General features: G+C 40.9%; 1 protein-coding gene across 4 annotated transcripts in view; it reads left to right on the top strand.

The window, feature by feature from the left end:
* LOC120742428 (glutamate receptor ionotropic, NMDA 2B) overlaps positions 1-24,382 on the top strand; it is a 140,310-nt gene that overhangs the window by 106,542 nt on the left and 9,386 nt on the right. For all 4 annotated transcript variants that reach the window (XM_040045718.1, XM_040045720.1, XM_040045721.1 and 1 more), the window contains 6 exons: positions 4,979-5,132; positions 6,476-6,601; positions 9,705-9,934; positions 10,049-10,209; positions 11,086-11,273; positions 17,255-17,493. In XM_040045718.1, the coding sequence (XP_039901652.1) occupies positions 4,979-5,132; positions 6,476-6,601; positions 9,705-9,934; positions 10,049-10,209; positions 11,086-11,273; positions 17,255-17,493 (1,098 nt within the window). The remainder of the gene's footprint in view (positions 1-4,978; positions 5,133-6,475; positions 6,602-9,704; positions 9,935-10,048; positions 10,210-11,085; positions 11,274-17,254; positions 17,494-24,382) is intronic.

The raw sequence follows: 24,382 nt of genomic DNA on the forward strand, positions 1-24,382 counted from the left end.
AGCGCTATGTAAATCCAATCCATTATTATTATTATTTCTCGTGCTTCACCCATTTGTGGTAATGGCCGCTGTTCTTCCCTGTTCTGACCCACTTTTCCAGTCAGTCAGCATTGTGTTTTTGGAGGATTGGACGCAAGTATGTTTCCTTAGGTTAAAAAGCCCTCTCTGGAGGGCACAAACATAACCAAAAAAACACAAAATAAGAAAAACAGTGTGAAAAAAGTAGCTGGGGGTGGAGGTGGGTTGCAAAGTGGCTTAGAGATGCAAGATCAACTTTAGGCAGGCTAAAGCAACTCTATAAACCCAGCTGAATGAGTATGAAGTATATAAGCTTAGCCATCAGCTGGTGTGGACTGGTACTGAGGCTTCCTCATATCCACTGATCTGCTCAGAGAACAGCCTGAGCTCGGTTTGAAGTAACAATAAAAGGTGCCATTTCAAAACTATTGGCGCTACAAAATGAATAAATTGGACAGCAGAAATATAAAGTCAAAGCTGTGTACCCTTTGCCTCTTACTGCATCGTTATATCAGCTGCTTGTTGTTTTTACCATGCAGCCAGTGTGATTCTTTTTTCTCTTGCTCTGCTGAGATGAGCGGACCGCATTAGGATGCTTGGAGTTACTGCCAAGTTGGAGGTGAAGGTGAATAAAAGATCAAAGGGGAAACAAAGTTACTGTCTGCTTTCAATGTCCTGAGCTATATTTAACTCACACAGGGGCTGCCTGAAGGGTTCATTTCCTCTTTGAAGTTCGTTTTCATACCTTGAATTATAAGCTTCCCTTTCCGGGTCAAGCTTCTGCCACACGGGCCTAATTCTTATGTCAGATGGGTTAAGCACCTCACCCCAGGTTCAGCTCAGTCAGCTGCAACAATTCACTGCGGGCTTGAAACATTTCCTAATCGACATTGCTCCCAAGCTAAGGTCGTTGTCAGTTCTCATACTTCAACCTATAAGAGCGAACTGCACTTGTGCTGTCTGACGTTGGCCATTTGTTAATGAAGGCAAACAGATCAATAGGACCCCAAAGGTCACGGGTTGAGAACATGTTTTGTCAGAGTTGCTACTGAAGGACTTTGGCTTTGCCCAACTTTGCGTGGATAATAAAGTTTGAGCAGCCTTCGGAAGTCACAGAAGACAGAGACGAGATGAGTTTACGTGTCTGCTTTTTCCTGCGTGGACACTTTTGCTATTCAATTTACTGACACATTTAATCTCTTACATAAAGCCATTACAGTCAACCTCTCTTTAGTGGGCACCGAGCTGTAAGTGTGACCACCTGTAATAAACTCTATCGCCCTGACTAAAAGCGTCGTAATGTACCATCTCCTTCTCACCTCCACAGATGAATGGTCATTAGGAGAATAGACGGGGGGAGGGGGGCATTTATCCACCTCTCTTGCACATGCAGACAACAGACTCTAATGTCTGAGTAAGCACAGAAAAACATGAACCAAAGCAGACACGTAGAAAACAAAGAAACCCTGTTTGGTGAGACCGTTTCTTTATGTTGCACTTGTAAGGTCAGATTTACACTCTCACACTTCAGCAAAGCTCCGCCATAACTGCTGGATCTAACTAAATCCGACCTGCGTCCTTCTCCGCTTGGAGAACAGCCAAAACTGCAGCATATCTCACATTGACGGCGGACCGAGATCTGGACCGACGGCGACGCACGCTTGCACGAAACATGTCTGAGCGCGCTCCCGGATATCTCGCAGAGATCATCGAGGGCGTTTTCACAATTTGCCACAGCTCACAAAGACAAAAGATCAAATTTAAAAAAAGAAAAAAGAAAATCAATGAATGTGATGAGAAGTCCTACATTTTGTCCTAACTCAATTCTAGCAGTTAGTGTCACATTTCATGGGCTGCACTGACTTGCGCTGCCCCCAGTGCACCTAATCTAAAATATTAGAGGCAATACGCTTGATTACATGAATTTTAGCCTCGCTAGCAGAGACGCATAAAGACTGGCACGCGCGCACACACACACACGCACGCACCAGCCAAGACACATAAACAATCGCAAACGCAGAACCTCGCTCACTCATTCTCAATAACACCCACATGGGTCACTTTCATAACACGGAGAGAACAAGTCGTAGGAGGGAGATGGAGAGAGCGAACGGGGAGAGAGGAAGTGAGTACGCTGCTGGTTGGACTCGCTGTCTTCCCCAGGGAGATGTTCGCACATTAAGGCACGCACACACAAAGGCAATCACGCACATCCATACTCATATGCTGGCAGAATAAGCAAGATCGGAAAGTTACAAATGCACACATGCTGCACACATGCTGCACACACATAAACACTTGACAAAAAAAAAAGCATTGCAGATAATGTGCAGAGCAGATGTGGAATATTCTCCCTGCCTGTAAAGGTCCACTTCACAGGTAGCGAACAAAGGTTCACTCGCTTCTCTTTGTCTTTTTCCCTTTTATGACTCACTGTTGTGTGCGCGCACTCACTCTAACACTGAAGCACACAGCGGAGCTTTGACTCACACTAGTCACACACGCCTTATTAACTCAGAGAGACAGTCCTGTCCCACTTGTGCTGTAGGGCTGTAGAAATTTGGGGCTAAATATACTACCTGTGCAGAGGTATGGAAGGGGAGGAAGGCAGGTAGAGGAAGGCATTGGGGCGGCTATTTCAAGCAGCCCTGACCCACTGTGGTAACCCACTTACTCCCTCCCTCTTTGTGTCTTTCTCCCCCTCTCCGTCCCCTGGCGAGCGTCACGAGTGTCCAGTCCGAGTGCTATATGTGTGGAAAGTGTGCTGTCTCGATCTACCGCGCTCCATCTTTGTCTCCATTGCCTCCATTTTCTTAGCCTCATGTTTCTTTGCACACTTTTGTATCCTTTCTTTCCTAACCTCATATCAAATTTAATCTCCCTCGTATGCCGGAAAACTCTTTTGGACAGCTAGCAGATAGAGAGTGCCCTGTCTGCATCATGTTTTATACATGTTAATGGACAAGGAGAAGGGAACTACAAAGGAACTACAACTTTTCTCCCTTTCTCAGAACAAAGTTTAACTTGAGGAACTGAGCTGTGGTTTTGTTCTTTGGAGAGGTTGGTGTTTCAGCCTCTTTTGCTCCGCGTGGTTACTGAAGACGAGGGTAAAGTGTTGTATGTATTCTGGGACAGATGTTATTGGAAGGAAGTGAGCAGCTTGACAATAAGACCGAAAATAAGGTCCACTCTAAAGTTTAAAGTGTTCACCAACCAGAAATCAAATCTACATGCTTTTTCCTCCAGCCTGCAGTGCCGTCTGTCATTGAGATTCTTTTAATGTGCATTTTAAAATATATCTGCTGTGGAAATGTCTGCTTTCTCTTGAATATTCTCTTGAATAAAAAATCACTTTAAAAAATCCACAATCCCTGTTGTGAGCAGTTTAATATAGGAACCAATTTCCTTCTATCAAACTACACCCAGCAATTGTATCAGTCAGCCGAAGAAAGCATCCATCCTCCCTTCAGGAGAGGCTCGTGGGTACAACAGCGAGACATTACTGCTAAATTTTTCAAATGTGTTTTTTGGAACTTTTTCCCTCATGAAAGAAAACTGCTTTCAGCTGCTCCCTTATTAAAAAAAGAGTCACCAGAGCAGGTGGTGCCACATATTTGATTTGCCAGATTTGCCCTTCCTGACACAACCGTGAAGGAGTTTGTGTCCATTCCTGGGATCAAACTGGGGATCTTTTGTTTGTTAGGTGAATGTGCCAAATCAAGTCCCATTTATATCCTTTATATTTAAGAGAAGGCCGACATCCCTTCAGCTGATATCTTTAAAACTGTGAAACTGACAAAAAACACTAGGGGATAAATACAGGACAGAGAAAAAAACCCTAAATTTAATTTTGGTCCCAATAATCCCTTTAATATGTCTTCCATAAACAAAGCATAGGTCTAACTCATGCTTTCTATGACCTTTAGATATCTGGAGCTAGGGAGGCAGTACATAATCAGGTCTGTTTGTTTGTTTGTCTGTTTGTTAGCAGTCTAGCATCCACAGTTTCAGAGATATCATTTTCAAATTATGTGTGATGCTAGATACCAATAACAGCTCGAGCTGATTGGTGAAAATCAGGTCAATTGCACACCAAAAGTGAAAATCAGTAAAACCTTTACTCACAATTTATTTGATGGGTCATCTTCAAAATTTACAAAATACTAGGCCTTAAGGGACATGAATACCTACAAGTTGGCTAAGCATCTGACCTCGACCTTTATTATTAGTGCCAGAGGTCAAAGTTGACCTTAAAAAAGTCACATATTGAGTAATGCATCACATAAAAGGGCATAGAGACAGCTGTACAACACACTTTTTATTTTTTGCGCTGTCTGAGTGCTCTTGTTAACTAATTAACTCTGTGATTACACCGACCTTGTTTATGATCTACATAACGACCTGTGACATAGGATGCCGCCATATGCTTATGAATTCTGACCATGTGATCATGTGATATAACGTTGATCTTAAAGTCAGTACAAAAACATGTCCTATCGTGAAACCTGCTCGTTACCATTGACATGTTAGATAATCCAGAACTTCTCTGCTAAGAGGCTCGTTTTTCATTCATCCTGAAGCAGAGGGGAACCTGAATAGACGGTATAAACAGTATTTGCTTTCCACATTAATGATCTTAAACTATAAGGATGTCCACCTTTGTCTCTGTTACATCACCAAACAGGATTGATTCACATTTAGAAAGACTGCACAGTCACCTTTAAATGAACCGATGGCTGTGATATGCTATTTTTATGCTGTTTTATGATCATAAGCTATTCTTAACTATCTCCATTGAAATAGTTTTTTGGAATGTGTTTGTTGCCACAGTACACAAGACTCCATTCATTGCCTTACTCTGCCTCTGTTATTGATAGCTGCCTGACGGATGTGTTGAGAAACAGATAACAGACACACTTTCTCTCTTTCTGCTTTTTTTTTTTTTTTGCATCTTGCCTAGGTGGTGTTAAAAAACGCTCACATGGCTGTCGGCTCCTTGACCATCAACGAGGAGAGGTCAGAGGTCATTGACTTTTCCGTCCCCTTTATTGAGACAGGCATCAGCGTCATGGTCTCTCGCAGCAATGGCACCGTTTCGCCCTCGGCTTTCTTAGGTGAGGAAGGCGAGCTGTAAAAGGTTGGGGGAGGGCGGCAGAGATGGATCAGGGGAAGAGACCAAAGGCTGTGTTTTGACCTGTGTGAGCACTGATCCAGGAGAGACTCAAACTTGTAGGAATGTCTTCTGTTGTGCAGTTTATTGAAAAAAACTAAACAAAAACACAATAATGGATAAGCCACCAGGCATTTAAGCACTATTCTTAAAGGATTGATCTTCATTTGTGCTCTGATCTGGCAGGTTTTGGAAAGTTATTTCTTTTAAAATCAGCATTTTGAATGTAGGATGGCCTAATGGCCAGTGCACAAACTGTAGGGCTCTTCTTGCATAAAATCTGGCATCCATCAGAAAGGTTTTGGTCTTCACACAAATGAAAATCAGGATTTTAAAGACATTCTGTGTTCAGGAAGTGGAGTTTAATTTAGTCATGCTTAAAATGCATTATTCTTTATCAAATGGCAAAAAATAAGAGGAAAAAGCATGCATGTTTGTTAAGCTAGCATAGACAGGCTCCTTCATTTAACTGTATGTGGACCAATGGTGCTTTTGTCCCTAGTCAGCTCCACCAAAGCCCCTTTAAAGAGAACAAAATCCCCTCTATAGTACAGACCCATATAGTGTATGCAGTTTGTACTGGTGGTGGAGTCCAAAATGATCCATAGAGTCCACCATAGAGGACAAATTGCATTTTAATATCTTTATATTTACACGTACAGTAAAGCTGCATCCTTTTGAACTGTACAGACTTTTTCAGTTTCACTTAAATGGTTCGACTTAAAGATTTCAAGAATTCTTGAAATCTTAAGTTTAAAAGCAATTTTTGCACAAATGTCTTTTCGTTAGCCTTCCTGACAAACGGACAGTGATGACTTTTTATTCCGCTGTTTGATTTTTTTCCCCTTTAAAAGTTGAACAGAAAGAGATTTAGTGGCCACGCCAAATGATAGGAGCCAAGTTTCAGCACATTTGCACAGCGAACACTGGAGTGCATGATAATACGACTAACTGTTTTGCTCCCTGTCTCTTTGCCCTCTTATATTTCCCACTCCCACTCCATTTCTCTGATGCTTCCTTCCTCTTCTCAATCTGGCGCACCACATTTGCATATTTCTCTTGCCCTCTCCTCTCTCTTGCTTCATTTTCTCTTTCTCTCCACCGCCCTCGCTCTTTTTCCCTCTCCCTCGCTCTCTGCTAATGTCCCTTGTCTATTCCCCGTCTTCTGCCTCCTTACACACCCCACCGCCGCCCCACCCGTTTACTTATCTCTCTCTGTCCATGCTCCCCCCCCCTTCTCCCTTCATCTTTCTCTCCTCTTCCCTCTCTCGCTCTCTCGCCCTCCAGAGCCCTTCAGTGCGGATGTGTGGGTGATGATGTTCGTGATGCTGTTGCTGGTGTCAGCAGTGGCTGTGTTTATATTCGAGTACTTCAGCCCTGTGGGCTACAACCGGTGTCTGGCTGACGGCAGAGGTGAGAGGCTTCAGCGCAACATGCGCGCGCGCACACACACACACACACACACACACACACACACACACACACACACACACACACACACACACACACACAGTACCTGTCGGTGACTAAACCATTCAGTGATATAGATGTAAACAGTCTTATAGCTGGGTTGCCTTTTTCATCTGTTTATCTATGTTTAATATCCACCAATAAATAGACCAGCAGTATTTATAGTTCTGCATTTCAGCATTTATATTGATTATAGGTGTGTCAAAGCACTTAGTTCACGGGTGAAAATGTCACATTTTCACTCTTAAAATTACCACAACAAAATGACATCCTGGTTGAAAACTTTGTTTTGTGTGCTGCAGCTGCTCTCTGTGACCTAGAAGATTTTCAGAAAACACATGTACACATGTTGCCTGTGCACGTAGCCCAGGCAGCAGGTCTATTCAGATTTCTTTGATAGGTGAGATGATATTTTAGTGACCTTGGGTCCAAATATCACACGTATTGAACACACATAACTAGGTACAGGAATAGCTGATAAACACTTTGATATACGCAATACACACTTGCATGTTTACCAGCACTTACCCAGCATTTACTTGTCTCTTGTCGGCTTTATTTTCAGACACTTTTTGTTTCAGATTTTTCTTGAAAGCATCTGAACTGACAGCCAAGTTGGAAATTGTGGATATGACACTAAACACCTAATAAGATCCACAGAAATAAATAAATGTTGTGGATCAGTATCGGTTCACAGGTTACTTGTCTTAGCTGGTGAGGTTTATGAATGAGAATGGTGGCCAGTAATTTGGTTCTTCAGAGAAGGAGTGTTCAGTGAGATTTGCAGTCTGAGTAGCTATTTTCTCCAAATAAACAAGTGCAGGTACAGATGCTTCCTTTCTGTAACAATACAAGAGTTGGCCCGTGTTGTACAAAATGTTTTTCGTTGTTCACAAAAAATGAATGAGACACAGAAACACATTGCAGGCCACCTCCACATATAGCCTAGACCAGCTGTCCTCACTGACCCATTGACTTCATTCTCCTCGTCCTCCTTCACCGGCCTCTCTTTTTATCATTTACAGTTGTGTCTGCAGTGCACAGGTTTCAGCAAATCCTCCAGCGCTGCTCACACCGGACAAGTCATTTGCATTCATTTTCATATTTCACGCGTCAACTCTGACAGCATTCGTCTTAGATCTCCTCAGCTGAAAAGATGAGAAACAAGGGAAAAAAATCAATGTCTCCCTCAACTCTCTATCTCTAATGTGGCTATATATAGACAATAGTTATCTTTTTTTCATTCCTCTCATCCTTCATCAGCTTCTGGAGAAGATGTACTCCTCCCTGAAGCGCTGTTTTCTTTCTATGTGCCTCCTTGTTTTATCTGCTTGTAGCGCCATGGGAGTTTGGTATCATGAAGAGTGCAGATCGAAGTTTGGAGTCAGAAGATCTGATGTAATAACATATCAATGACTCGGCTGCAGATTTGTAAAATCTCTGCCCCAATTCATTGAAGTAACTTTCTTGCAAACTTCACAAAGGAGATTTTTGGCACGATAAGGACAGTTTGTCCATGAACAAACGGTCCACACAACAATACACACCCACATGGTTGCACACAAACACCCTCTCATTCTCTCTCACACAATCACACATACCCACACAAATTATGAACCAACTGCTAATCACAGCATAATGGCTGTAATGCACCAGTCTGTCAACTCATAGACGAATGGAACCAACAGCGCTCCAACAAATTACATAAAACAAAGAAAATGTACTTACTGCAGTCACATATAAGATTATATAGGTGACATGAAACAGCAGGTCTTCCTTGTCATCATGTAAAGCTGTATTATATTATAAAAATATTAAAAAACAAACCAAGAGCTACATCTCAGACTCTGCAGACCTCATTTAGCAAATATTAATGCGAAAGTTGATGACTGTAAAATTAGAAAAAGACTGAACAAGTGTCACTTGTTTTTGAGGGGTTTGCATGAGAGAATCTCTTCTCTCCAAAAAGGTTTGTAAAGTTGCCTCTGAATAAACCACAAAACATCTGGAACAGTTCCGTTTGGACAGGTTTGTCCATAATCCACAGTGACAGCCAAACATAGCATAACAGGACAAACACCTCATACCAACTGTCAAGCATGGCGGTGGAGGGTGATTATTTGGGCTTGGTTTGCAGCCACAGGACCTGGCCACCTTGCAGTTGTTGAGTCTACCATGAACTCTGTTGTATACAAAATGCTATCCAACAGCAACAAATCTAATCAAACGAGCAAGTGAAACAAATCTAAACAGAATGTATGACAAAGAAAAGAATCAAGTTGGTCCAACGGCCAAAGTTTAGACCTCAACTTGTATCAAATGCTGTGATAGGACCTTAACAGAGCTGTGCATACACAAATGGCTGCAAACTTAAATGGACAGAATAAACTATGCAAAGAAGAGCAGGCCAAAATTCCTCCATAGTGTTGTGAGATAACATCATAAAGAAAACCATTACTTCATGTTACTGATGCTAAAGGAGATTCTACAAACTACTAAATTATAGAGCATGCTAAGTTTTCATAGAGTCCTGTGAAAACCTTGTTTTTCACATGACTGTATAATACGGTGGCTGGTTTGTGAAGGACACAAGAACACAGGAATGTATTTGGACAAGAAGGTGGAGTGTCATGCTATCAGCTAAATCTAGCTTCTTGGTTAATACAGTGAGTTCGTATACTGTATGGCTGCGAAGCACTGACACAGTGCTCAGTAAGATACAAATAACATATTGTAAAGTTACAGTTTAAAGCTGAGTGTGTTACAAACTCTATTTTGAAGCCAGATCCAAGTGGCTACTCAGCACTAAACCAAAGCTAGTTGTTTGTCATGAAGCAAAGTCCTGGATAAATTTCTTTATCAGAAACATAGAAGGGGAAAAATTGAAACTCCTTGATCATACTGAAATCCTAAAATGAATATATGTAGCAAATTAATTCTAATTTTTGGTTTTGTTCTTCTAAATAGATCACTGATGTCCTGGAGAATTGTTCAGCTGCCCCAGAAGTGATCTATTGTCTTTAACCAATAACTCTATTTAATTTAGAGCCCCATGGTCCATCCTTTACCATCGGCAAGGCCATCTGGCTGCTGTGGGGTCTGGTCTTCAACAACTCTGTGCCAGTGCAGAATCCCAAAGGCACCACCAGTAAGATCATGGTATCAGTGTGGGCCTTCTTTGCTGTCATCTTTCTGGCCTCCTACACTGCCAACCTGGCTGCTTTCATGATCCAGGAGGAGTACGTGGACCAGGTATCCGGTCTGTCAGACAAAAAGGTAAGGTGAAAGGTTTCTGTTTGATGCTGTGCCACTCGCTCGTCCTTACCCAATGTTGTGTGAAGACTTATCAGAGTTTTACACGCCTCTCCGTTCTCTGTTTTTTATGTTCAGTTCCAGAGTCCCAACGACTTCTCGCCTCCGTTTCGTTTTGGCACCGTCCCCAATGGAAGTACAGAGAGAAACATTAGAAACAACTACCCAGAAATGCACTCCTACATGACAAAGTTTCATCAGAGAAATGTCAATGAAGCTCTGCAGAGTCTCAAGTCTGGGTAAGCATGTTTGCAACAAAGTGGTTAAAAAAGAAAAATGTCAAAATGAAAATGACCACATTTATGTTTAAACTTCACAAATCTATTACTGGCAAATTGTGTTAGAATATATTACTTGAGATACTGAAAAGAGTATTTCGGTCAGTGTCACCCCTAACTGGTCGTACAGATGACTGCCCTTCCCTGAGCTTGGTTCTGCTGGAAGTTCTTCCTATTAAAAGGGAGTTTTTCTTCCCACTGTTGCAAAGTTCTAGGGCTTAGTGGGCTGTCCGATTGTTGGGGTTTTCTCTGTCTTATTGTACGGTCTACCTTACAATATAAAGCACTTTGAGGCAACTGTTTTTGTGATTTGGCATTATATGAAAAAAACTGAATTAAACTGAGTGTGCATTTCATTGTTTTGGGCACAGTATTATTTATTATGGTGCAATCTGCTTTTTGTTCATTTCAATTGATTGAATGCTTTTTGGAATGGTCCTAATGATGTTTTAAAGTACCCAGAAGCACTATTGGACTCACTACGATGATCAGAATGTCTGTTTCAATAGAAGTGTAAAATTCAGGCTACGATGACTTAAAAAGTAATCACTGCGAAATTCTCTTGTTTGTCTTGCTTCATGTAAATATATCTCAGCTGAATACGTCCAATAATACTATCACTCCCCCTCTTCAGTTTCATCAAGTGCGCCTTTTCGCCAGTTTGTGTGCCAGCCCCAGCCTTTGGCAAACCAAGTGGAAGTCTATTAGACTTATCAGCAGCTTAGAGCTATTTAGCAGGTTAATTGGAATGTTGTAGCTGTGATGTCTGACTCCCAAGTGCTAATTAATTGTAACCTATCGCTCCTCCTCTTTGTCCCTCGCTCTCTTCTTCTCCAGCAAACTAGACGCTTTCATTTACGATGCGGCCGTGCTGAACTACATGGCTGGCAGGGACGAGGGCTGCAAGCTGGTGACCATTGGCAGCGGCTACATCTTTGCCACCACGGGGTACGGCATCGCCATCCAGAAGGAGTCGCTCTGGAAGAGACATGTGGACCTGGCCATCCTGCAGCTCTTTGGAGACGGTGAGCGAGCGAGCTGACACTCCACCGTTTAATGATGTCACGCGCGCAGCTGTGCTGATGCGATGAGTTGTATAATTACACATAAACGGATCGGATAGACGCAGAGATAAGACCAGCTTAACACAGACGTTAACAGATCAAAAACTTCTCCGTGACCTTGAGGCAAATATTAAAGGATAGGTGTGCCCAACTTATTCTGTTGACTTATTCTTTTGGGATAACATTGTGTTCACCAAACTGTTTAAACTGTGTTATGACAGCAGGACAAGCTGAAAAACAATTATCAGATGAGCTAACCCAGGTTACTATCAGGCAAATTTGAAATTCAATGCACCTGAAAAACCTTACGATCCCTTGTTAGACACGAAAACCATTTGTGTGTACGGCTGTGCAGTACTGAGGGCATCTCACATGTAAGGGGTAGGGAACTCCAGGCCTCGAGAGCCGGCATCCTGCAGGTTTTAGATGTGTCCTTGTTCCAACACAGCTGATTTAAATGGCTAAATTACCTCTTCAACATGTCTTGAAGTTCTCCAGAAGCCTGGTAATGAACTGATCATTTGATTCAGGTGTGTTGACCCAGGGTGAGATCTAAAACCTACAGGACATCGGCTCTCGAGGCCTGGAGTTGCCCACCCCTGTCACATATGAACGAGCAGATAAAGTCCCAGACAAGCAGCTGAGAGTTCGGATCTGACAAACGTGGCTGACCTGTGAGTTTATTTGAATGACTGAGTGCCTCATGTGTTTTTGCACCATTTTACTTTTCTAATCTTAGCTAATGACTTCATGTCTACAGTTTTCATACATCATTGCCAGCAGGAAAAAGAACTAAACGTATGAAAATGCGATTTAAGTAAGAGCTATAATGGGGGGAAGAAAACTAAAGCTCCATCAATATGAACAGCTCGAGGCTTTGCTGTAGGCTCGTTCTTATGAATATTGTCCAGTGTAGACTTTCTTATTCTTCAGGTTCTGCATTTTTGATTTAAAAAAAAAAAGAAACTGGACGAGCAATGATTCTCTGTTTATACTTACTGACCACCAATTGGAGATCTCAGACAAAAGCAGGTAAATTCAGCAGCTTTCTAAAGTCCTCTCAGACTTAATTCCTCCCCCGCTTTTTTGTTGGCATGTGAAACAGAGCTCGCTTTAAGTGAGATCATGTGACTGAAGCAGGAAGTTTAGGATGCTCCTCTGCCTGAAAAGCCTTTAGATTACTTAGGACAGGGGTCGGCAACCCTGGGCACTCGTGCCACAGCTGGCACGCGAAGGGTTAACTGATGGCACGACACGCAGTGAGTTAATCTGAAAAGATGCATTAAAAAAATAAATGGCCGTGCCACCGGTGCACATCGCAAATTAGCTCACATAGAGACATTAGTTGTGCCGCTTCTTAATAACGGTATCTTAGCTATCAACCCCAACTACCAGATTCAACTTATAATTAGTTAAAAATCACTTAGCCTACCGGTGAGAGGGACGTTGCTAGCTGGCAGTTTTTTCAAGCGATGTTGAAATTTCCACATTCTGCTACTTCAAATGCTTCAGGAGCTGTCTGCTCAGCGCAGCATCAGTACCACAGAAATACACACAAATACAATACTGCACTATGCCAACATCTGCAAACAAATATAGTTCTATAAAGTTGTTCTATATAGTGTGTAACTGTTCATATAGAGCGTTATTAAATGTATTGCTAATGGGATGGTTGATATGGCACATTAACTTCTGAGGAAATTTTAGATGGTACTCATCATCAGAAAGGTGTCCGACCCCTGACTTAGACGTATGTTTATGGCTGTCTTGTCCAAAAAACTACAAAGTTTCTTCTGGTGAATTTTGCTGAATCCGATCGTGCAAACTGCTGTTTGATTGACTGTTTCCTTGGCAGCCGTGCACCCTTAAACAGAATCTCCACCAACATTTGACAGAGGAGGAGGGTCAGGGTCACTGGCTATACCTTTTTAACACCGTACGTTTGTCACTGGCTAGTTTTAAGGGTCATTTCACAATTTTTTACAAACTGCCTTTTTTCCTCTCTTGATTTTTCTCTCATGAGTTTGGCGGCGGTGAATCCACTGAGGTTAAACTAATAGACTTTCAATCCTCAACAGCATTCTTGACTTGCTGTGCTGTTATACTGAGATTTTTCTTGCCATGTGCTCCTTTCCATCTACCAGGCGTTCTTTTTTTTTTTGCTTTTGCTTTTGACTATGAACCCAACTGTTGATTTTGGCAAACCAACTAGCTTTGATACGGCTCTAATAATTTCTTATCTTCTTCACTTGCTCGGCTGACTCTTTGCTCTGCATATTGCCAGGGTGCTCCCACTCAAACTAAATGGTAACTGAATTAGCTACGAGCCTCATGTGAACTCTTCCACACCCCCAAAAAAAGAAAAGCCAATTTCGTTTTAAAACTGCTACAATTCTGGCACTGTGTGATAGAAGAGCTATATCTCCCACACAGTTCTTTCTGTATCACTAGTGAGGCACAGAGCCTGAAGACTAAGAAATGTGTAACTGTCTATATACTTACAGTCTGGACTGTATTAACGTGAAATACAGTATTTTCATGAATGTTTGAAATCCCTTCCCTTCACTCATGCAAGAAAAAAAATCTCTCTCAGACTGTAAAATTGTTGATCTCACCCACTCCCATCTGTTCAGGAAAGGATTTTGGAGAGAGCTAGGATAAAAATCATACTTTTTCTTGTGCGTCTGCTTGGCTCTGCGAGTCAAATGTACTGTAAGTCCACTCCCACATATTGTATCTCAAATGCAGAGTGAAAAAGTAAAACGTTAGGAATACAAGTTGAAATTTAGCTCCCACTGTGGGAAGCTGGTGGTTTATGATCATGTTTGCCGTTTATGGGAGACTGTGCAAAGCTCTCCGGGGTTTGTTCTTTAGAGACACACTTTGTCCCAGCTGTAGCTGCAGCATTAATGAGTCTGTGAATGAGCAGGAAATAAAATGCGTTCCAAATGTCCATTTCTGAGCTCTTCGTCACGCACAAATTAAAACGTCACCAACAATGGCTAGTTGTGAAGTTTAACCACTTTAACAGCCTGGTTTTGATATACAGTTAATTCAGTATGGGAAGTGTAATGGAAGTTTTGTGTGTGTCTGTGTGTGTGTAGGTTCAAGTGCGTGTGGTGTAGCTAGTTTATTTGGGCACGGTCCAGAGTGTTGTGAGCATCCTGAGCCAAGGGCCCTCAGGGGCCTGCTATAGTGTGTCCCAGTTAGAGGTGCCAACATAGCTCCTGGTGTATTTCTAAACCGTGTGTGCATTAGTGTGCGGGTTTGTGTGTGTGTGTGTTTGCGTGCACATGTAAATATGGGTCAGCCCTCCAAAAATGAGTGCCTGCCTGTGTGTGTGTGTGTGTGTGCAATGGGCTACAAAGTAAAAGCAGTGTAGAGATTCTGATTATTTATGACACAGGTTTATTTTTATCAACCTACATGCGATTCAGGAAGAGTCTTTTGTGTGCTTGTTGCTTATTGATGATCAGTTAGGTTAGTCGTAGAATTAACTTAATAACCCGTCGAACTTAGTTGAGAGTAATTTATGTGTCTGCTTGCAAATGTGAATGTGGGTCGGCTCGCTGTAACATCCCCGTGTGCCACTGCAAAAGCATTAAAACAGAAACTGAGCGGCCCTGTCTGGCCCCTCTCAGGATTTCAATGTCACTTTACCACGCCTTGCCATCCACTCCCCTCCTGGTGGCCTAGAAAGTGATCAGACTCAAGTGGCGAGTGCAGTGGCCTGATATGCAGGCTGGAAGAGAGTCGGGGTAGTTTGACGCAGGCCCGAGCAAAAAATATATCACAGCTGTCCTGAAAGTTAAACTGCAAAATTTCCCGTTTCACTTTTAAACGGAATCATTCGTTTGCTTCTGATGAACTTTTTGCCCTTGAAATCAGTGAAAGACCTGTTGCATCATTACAGAGATACCGGGCATCGGTGATGTAATAGTTACGTCTTATTCCGTCATAAAATATACTTCTTTAAGATTTTATATGACATTTTGTAACAAGGTTATTAGATTTTAGACAGTGACTAAAATTAAGAATAGGAAAGATGTCTGTATTTTGTTTATCACATAGCAAAGCTCCATAGAAGTTAAAGATGTAGTTTCTGGCTTAGATGAGACGATAGAGCCAACTCAGATATTTAGTCTGCATTTTAATCATTTACAGTATTGGCTCATTACGTGGCATAAAATAGCAACTTAATGTTTTCTGGAGATTAAACAAACAGATTATGCTAAGCTACTAGCTAAGCTACTAGCTAAGCTATTAGCTTAGCTTATATCATACAAAAATCAAAGAAACACTTAGGCTCAGGTTCCTTTATTGATACCCATAGGTAAATTTGTTTTGCAGTTCAAAGTGCAGGCAACCCTTCTACCAGACATCAAACGCCAATACTGGACAATTGTAACATAGACACAATAAGAAAAATAAAAGGGAAAAAAGTGAGAGTGTTCCAGTAAAAATAGTAAAAAAAAAAAGGCATATAAGAAAATTTGCTATCGTTTAATAAAGAATATCAACTAAGACAAATGCTTTCTTCTGCATTTAAGGACTACAAACCTCTGTTCAAAGGGAAGAAGCTGAATATCCCAACAAAAGGGGTGGGAGTCATTATTTAAGATGGAGCTGGTCCTTCTCTGCAGCTGTCTGGTATACAGAGACTCTAAATTGAGCTGTGATGTACCTCGCAGCTTCCCTAACCAGTTCACAATTTGCATCAGTTTGTTTCTGTCCTTCAGAGATAGGTTACCGTACCATGATACCAAGGAAAAGATAAAACAGACTCAGTAAAAGATCTATTAAATAGTGTCTTAGTCTCAGTCTCATCCGTGTGAAAGGAGGACAGTTTCTGTATGAGAGTGTGAAACACTGTAACCGTGTCCTGGATTTTAAGCCAGTCAATTACAGTTGTTGTCTCCTCTCACTCTGTATTCTCTGATGTCCATTGAACAACAAAAAGATGAGCAGGTTTTCCCACTAAAATCAGCGCTAAATGAAAACTAATGACAAAATGGCATACTGACTCCCAGGAGACAGCCCTAACTAGAGATGCCACTGTCAGAATAGCTGCACAAGGGTTCCAGTTACTGTTTATCAGTAGATCCAAGTAGAGGCAGCTGGGTGATGTATCTGTATTTATGCCTTTGTGTGCAGTGCCTCTTTTTTTTACGTTTACATGCTGCGGAGACGCTTGTTGATGCTCAGAGGCCAGGCTGGGCTGTGTGTTGGTGGAGTTGCGCTGACGTGGAGCGACAGCGGCTGAATGTATGATTAATTAACCGACGCCTGTCCTGCCACAGTCAGCTTTGATAGAGAACAGCTCGTGATGAAACAGAAGGTTACCCACAAAAGCAAGCACAAGCTCGGGGACTAGCGTCAGATGCATACCAGATACCTATATATGCAATTATTTGGAGAAAACAATGCAAATAAGACTAATGTGATTAACATGTGACTGGTGGCATGTGTGTTTTACTCTTCCTCTGTCTGCTGTGAAGCTGCTGCAGAATTTAAGATCTGTATTTCACTTCTAACCACCCTGACCCCCCTTTTCTCTTCTGCCCGCCATCTTCCGTCTTCTCTTCTTCTGTTGCATCATTTTCTCCATCCCTCATGTCCTCCAATACCCATCTTGTTATTACATCATGTCCCTCTTCTCTACTTTATATAATACTTCCATTCCCTCTTTTTCACACTCCTTTCTTTACTTCAATTCCACATCTCAAACATAAAAACACTTCCCCCACATATCCTCACTGTGCCCTCCTTCTTCTTCTCTTGTCCGTCCACGTACACCCCTCCTGTCTCACCTCCATCCAATCTCCTTCTTGTTGGCCTGCTCCTCGTCCATCTCTTCTCACCATCTGTTTCTTCCTTCGTCCTGTCACTTTCTCCCTCCCTTCGTCTTCTTCCCAAAACCTCATGCCAATACCTCTATCCAGGTGAGATGGAGGAGCTGGAGTCCCTCTGGCTGACAGGGATCTGCCACCATGAGAAGAATGAGGTGATGTCCAGCCAGCTGGATGTGGACAACATGGCTGGCGTTTTCTACATGCTAGGTGCTGCCATGGCTCTTTCACTCATTACCTTCATCTGTGAACACTGGTTCTACTGGCAGCTGCGCTTCTGCTTCATGGGCGTCTGCTCCGGCCAGCCCGGCTTCGTCTTCTCAATCAGCAGGGTGAGAAAGGGTGGGGAAAAGTGGGCTATTATAGCAAGAAAAGGCTCTTTGTTAATACTTTGACCCTAGCTATCCAAATAAGATAATAGCTGCATGTTGGAGTACCATCAAACACACAATTTTTCAATTCAGATACTTCAGTATGTGTATTTCATGTTGTACCCTTCGTATCATTGCTACATATTTACTTATGTAGTAAACATTGTGAGTTGGGGTGCTGGTTTAGCTCACTGGAATGAGCAGGCAACCATATGCCGCATAGCAAAGGGCTGCGGCCGCATGTCTTCCGCTTTCTTATCAGTCTTCACTGTTTATATCAAAAAGAAAGCCATAAAAGGGCCCCAAAAAATATTAAAAATAAATCAAATATTCTGAGTTAGGGCTAGTTACACAGGCCTAGAGACCTGTTGGCAACCTTGACTGGTTGCAAGTGGTAGATGGTAGTTGCTGTAAAATCTATTGCTAAAGCTAAGTCATCTAAAGCAGTGGTCCCTGACCTCTTTTGCGCCACGGACCGGTTTAATGTCAGGCAATATTTTCACAGAACGGCCTTTAAGGTGTCGGAGGATAAATACAACAAAGTAAAATTATATAACCAAGACAAAAACTGTGATATGTTGTAAATATAATAATAAACGTGAATTCACTGTGTAATTGTGTAACTTTATTAGCAGCGTCCTCCTGAAATGCACCAGCAACATTGAGAGTAACGTCCTCCTCTCTCAGGTAAACCAAGTTAACGATAAAAACCCTGAAAACCATAAATTTCACTCCTGAGCCTCAAATTTCGCGGCCCGGTACCAAACGGCTCACAGACCGGTACGGGTCCGTTGCCTGGGGTTTGGGGAATGCTGACCTAAAGCCCCTGGTAACCACTGGTCACTAGGAAAAAATGTGTATTCCCTAACCGACTGGCCAGCAGTTGTGGGATGTTGCTTTCTGTCGCTAGGTAGAATTAGTCACAGTATACAGTGTTGCATCAAAAACCCATTTACAATTGCTTTGGTCACCCATAGTGGAAAGTTTTAAGCCTAATTTTAAAAGCAGAGAGGGTGTCTCTTTCCCAAATCCAAACTCGGAGCTGGTTCCACAGAAGATATTGAGGAAAGCCAAGAAAGACTATTATAATAAACTTTTTCAGGAAAACAAGAATAATATTAAGGGCATTTGGAATATTTTTAAAGAAGTATTGGGTAACAAGAACACACCCTCAGATCGGCCTATTTATTTCATTAAGAATAATCAAGTTGTTGATGACAAGACTGAAGTAGCAAACGAATTCAATTCCTTTTTTGTAAATGTTGGACCCACTTTAGCAAATTTAATTAGAAAAAATGACGACCCAGAATATGAGGAAGTCTAGAAAGGAGAAAGTAGAGTGGTTAATTCTATATTCTTAGCTGATATTACCATAAAAGAAATTGTAGCAATTGTAAAAAACTTTAAAAATAAAAAACCTACTGACTGTGATGGTATAGACATGGTTATAATTAAAAAGACTTTAGGCTGTATAAGTATTCCTATTTGCTATATTTTTAATCTCTCGTTACAATCAGGAGTATTTCCTGATCGAATGAAAGTGGCAAAAGTGATACCCTTATATAAATCAGGAGATAAGCATAGTTTTAACAACTATAGGCCAGTGTCTCTTTGTCACAGTTTTCAAAAGTGCTTGAAAAACCTTTTGCGCAAAGACTTGATAGTTTTATTGAAAAAAATCAACTAATAAATGAAAATCAATTTGGATTTTGTAAAAATAGATCAACGGCATTAAGATTGTTGACTTTCATTGACGATATTTCATCTGCAACCCATAATAATAAATACACAGTTGGGGTATTCGTTGATTTAAAAAAAGCTTTTGACACATTACAACATTCTATTTTGATTTCTAAATTGTATAATTATGGTGTGAGAGGAGTGGCATTGAATTGTTTAAGGAGTTATTTAGAAAATAGGTCGCAATATGCACATTATCTCGGCAATACCTCTGAAAGATTGAAGATTGTATGTGGCGTTCCTCAAGGTTCTATTTTGGGACCTAAACTTTTTAATTTATATATTAATGATATCTGTGACGTATCAAAAAGGTTACATTTTCTTTTATTTGCAGATGACACAAATTTTTATTGCTCAGGAGAGAATTTGAAAGATTTGTTTGAAATTATGACTTCTGAGATGTTAAGATTAAAAAAATGGTTTGATGTAAATAAATTATCTTTGAATCTGACAAAAACGAAATTCATGATATTTGGCAATTGTGTAAAGGAGGAAGAAGTCATTATGTCCATTAATGGAGAATTGATTGAAAGAGTTACTGAATTTCGCTTTTTGGGTGTAATAGTAGGATGAAAATTTGACGTGGAAATCACATATTGAGTACATTAGAAAGAAGATGGTTAAAAGCATTTATATTTTGGGAAATGTAAGAGATTTATTAGACTACAAAACAATGCGCATTTTATATTTTTCATTGTTTTTCTCATACTTTAGTTACTGTGTCGAAGTTTGGGGGAATACATATGAGGATATAATATAAAACCTCTAAACTTATTACAGAAGAAAGTGATACGAATGATTCATAACGTTAAATATAGAGAACATACAAATAAATTATTTATAAAATCAAAATTATTAAAATTAGGAGATTTAGTGAAACTACGGACACTATTAATTATGTTTAAGGCTAAAAATAATATTTTGCCTTTTAAGTTACAAAGAGTATTTTTAACGTGTTCGGGGGGAGAAGACAGCAGAAGGAAATTTTATTTTAAGCATCAGTTAGCTAGGACTACACAAAGATTAATGAGTCCAACGGTTAGGGGTATATGACTGTGGAACTCTCTTCATTATAATTTAAAGAATTGTATAAATTTACATTGTTTTAAAAAGTGTTACATGTCTAAAACGATAACTCAATATGAAGAATGTGAATGAAATTGGTGTTAATAGAAAAAAGATCCATTATTTTTTTGCCTCATTTATTTTATTTACTTATCTTTTCTCCTTGTTACTATGTGGAGTGGTATATTCTGATTGTAAATTTGTTGTTTGGTTTGAGTTAGGACTTGAAATAGGTGTTAATGTTAGTTTGTTCCTTGATTTTTGGTGCCGACTTACAATATAAGTTGGATTGTAGATAGGAGGCAGGGTTTAATAAGAATATTTTCTTCCTACTGCTCCTTTTCACACATGGTTGCAGTGCTTTACTGATAGAAAGTGTGGTTGGTTTGTCTGAAAGAACTAGCTGTGGAAACTGTTGTACCAAGTGTGAAATAAATAAATAAATAAATAAGAGGGGCCCAAAAACTGAACCCTCTGCCTCCCATTCTACTTTTAAATACTTTAGAAACCACAAGTAAGCCTGGGAAGAGGGAAGTGCTTTATTGGGGTGACAAGATACTTTGACGCCCTTAAGATAAGATAGAGTCTGATAAAAACTTTTTAAGTGAGGAGAAGGATTTTAAACTAATTCTAGATTTAAAAGGAAGCCAGTGAAGAGAAGCCAGTGTGGGAGAAACATGCTGTCTTTCTAGTTCCTGTCAGTACTCAAGGTGCAGCGTTTGGATCAACTGACAGCTTTTCAGGGAGTTTTTAGGATTTCCCTATAATAATAAATCGCAACATTCACCCTAGAAGTAATAAATATATGAACTAGCTTCTGAGCATCAATATGAGACAGGATATTTCTAATTTTAGAGAAACTGCACAAATGGATATTCGTTCGCTATATAGGAACACAGAGGGACATATTCTGGTCAAAAATAACTCAAAAATTCCTCACAGTTTGGTGTAGCGCCCTTTTTGCCATTTATTTCACCCATCAACAGCCAGCAAGCAATTGCCTAAAAGTTGGGAAATATACATTTTTTCCCTGTGGTTGCTAGATGGTTGCCAACCAGTCTCTAGGCCCATGTAACTGAGCCCTTAGCTTGTATTGGCAACAAGGCAATTATACAACAATATGCTTAACTTACAATATAAGGCCTCAATTAACAGAGTTTTAAGTTTTTTACAACGATGTCGGGGGTGCATCAATTAAAATGTAAACAATTAGATTAAATGACTAGTACCTCTTGAAGGCTTAGCGATTAGTGATAACAGTTTCCACAATTTTCTTCATTGTAATAATTATTATTGTCAGCTCACAGGTATGAATGACAGCAGCCAAAACAGTACATTTATTTGGTCGTGGAAAGGCTGCTCTAAATTAGGTGGCACAAGACATCCAGCTGGCTATAATTCAAATTAACCTCTGCGTAACTGAATCGTCCTCGTCTGTGAAGTCACCATTATTACTCATTACTTCATTACTGTCTCTAATGGCTCACAAATGAAGGTGCTTTACTCTTTAAGGCCTAAGAGATTCTAAAAATTCAAAGATGCATTCCACTTACCCAAATCAAACTACCGCTGCCAAAGTACACACACACATATAGAGAGAGCTTTCTCCTTTACTTTTGATGCCTTGGCCTTTCTGATGCCCATGAGGTAAATATTTACAAAATGCTGAGCTGAAATCAATACTTCACTCAACAAAAAATCAGCCACGGAACCGGAGAGGGTAGATTACTGGGTCCCAGGAGACCAAAGTCACCCCCAAGGTATTTGATTTGCATTCCAATTGTTTTGACATGGCTCCGGTGTAATTCACTGTGCGCCTGTGAAGGTGAAACACTGCATGCTAAACCACGTGGCTAATTTACAGCAGAGAAGCCACACACTGCTGCTTTCTGCCTCCATTTGATATGCTGTTGTGGTGCTGGGTCGGCTTGTGCCAAGAAAACAAGGCTTTGTATTTTAAAAAAAAGGAGAAAAAAGTACCCCTCCTTGCTCTCATATTCCGCTCCAGTGCTCAACTTTGATTATTTTGTGTGGTGTTAATTTTGCGCCTGTGCTGTAGCGTCGTTTACGCCTGTCCGTGTCTGTTTTTTTGTAGAACGAGCATGGCATACTTGTTGCTAAAATGTCAGCCGATTTCTCCTTTCCATAGACAGGCTGGTTGTTGTTGTTCATTATTGCATCATTACAATTTGTATGGGAACCGGATCAGAGACCAATTAGGCTTTGTGTAACATTCAGCGATTGCTCTCATTTACAGAAATTATCGGCGTCTTTGCTGCGATGTGACAAAATAAATGAACGCTGTGTGTCCGCAAATACAGCCAGATGATTCAGCATGTTAAAATATTCAGGGGAAATATTCATTGGGAGCGTCGATTTGCATGTGTAGCACAGATCACAGGAATTGTGGAACAGTGGAAGCTGCTGTTTATTATCTTTTGGCCAAGACGTCGCATTGTCTCCTTCTCATTTACTTGAGTGTTTTCTCTCCAGCCGTGTGCTTTCTCTTCCCTCTTTTTCCTCTCTTACTCTGCCACTCCGATTGATTCCGCTTTTTTAATTTCACAGCATAATCCAATAAACCTTATTGTTATTGCAGCAATTAACATTTAAGCTCGGCGGTGTAAAAAATGAGACATCTGCCACGGCTGGTGTGAGTCACGTGGCTCCGGTCATGGCTTCACGGTCGGTTAGCGCTCCCCCCCTCGGCAGATCTGTGAGCAGTTCTCCCCCCGGCTACCTGCTCCTCCAGGTCCCACCTGGATCACTGAAACAAATTAATTATATTGATTTAAAAGCCTCTAATGACTTAAGAACTGTAAATGTATTAGAGGTTTAATCGCTCCACTTTTCACAGGCCTCAGATCGCGTCATGGCTAAGTTCGTTAGCATTAAGGAACACATGCTTACAGCACGCTCAGGTTGTATTAAATTATACGCCGCTACCTGTTCAGACGCAGTTCTATTTGCAATCAGGAGCTCTTATAGATTTTGATGTGATACCTTGGATTCTGAGGAGTTCTCTGGCCGCCGTTATTTCTTTTACACATCCTGACCAAACAATCAGCTACTGTGGAACCAGCCCTGCCAACTGTTACTTTATGTGGGCCTGCAGAGTAGACAAAATCTGCTGGTGAAGATTAAGCATGCAGTCTCGTCCTAGACTCAATGCTTCTCATTCTTTCTCTGACTGGTTGCTACTGCTTATTCATGCATAAAAGAAATGTAAAAAAAAAAAAAGTGCAAATATTTATCTCGATCTCGCCCTGCAAATCGTTACAATGTTAATTTTACCCTCCGCTATCAGGTTAAGTGCTAATGAGGGAAGCTTGCCGGCAAATTAAGCTGAATGTCGCAGAAAAAAAATCTTCCCAAAAGTTGATTATATCATAGATGTCACGGGAGGGAGGATGTGACAGATTCGGCAGCAGGTGGGGTGTAATCAGAACAATAAAATAAGAAAAACAAAAGCGATGAAGGGATGACTAATTATACAAACAGCCAGATGGAAAAAAAGGAAACACAGATGACATGGAGAAGGACCGGATAAACATTAAAAGATGGTTCTGAGTTGGGGGAAAAGAAAAGAGGAATTTCACAAAGGTGGGCGTGTGCGCTTTCCTGAATACTGTTGAGTCATTTTGTATTTATATTAACCTCTTAGTTTTAGCCACTGTCAAGCTTCGCGTACTTGGCTGTTAACCGACTGTGAAATTAAAAGAAGTAATAACATTATTTAAAAAGAAGAATGAGGGATGAAGCCTTTCTGCTGCAATGCAGCCACTGTCCATGTAACTAATTAATTACTAGAAACAAGTGGCTTGGGAAAGGAAAAGTCAGGCTCAGGTGATGATATTGTTGGGTAAAAGGAGGAGAAGAAGAAGATCTGACATTCAAGACAGACTTCGCCTTATGACGGGACCTTGACCTCTGCAATGGGATGATCTTTGATCTCTAACAGTGGTTCCCGTCGTCATCTGCAGGGAAAAAAATGAGTAAAATCATTGTCGGGAATTGATCCGATACTTTACAGTCCCCATCTGTC

Source organism: Simochromis diagramma, unplaced genomic scaffold (genome assembly GCF_900408965.1).
Source record: "Simochromis diagramma unplaced genomic scaffold, fSimDia1.1 OVJJ01000150.1, whole genome shotgun sequence".
NCBI lineage: Eukaryota > Metazoa > Chordata > Actinopteri > Cichliformes > Cichlidae > Simochromis > Simochromis diagramma.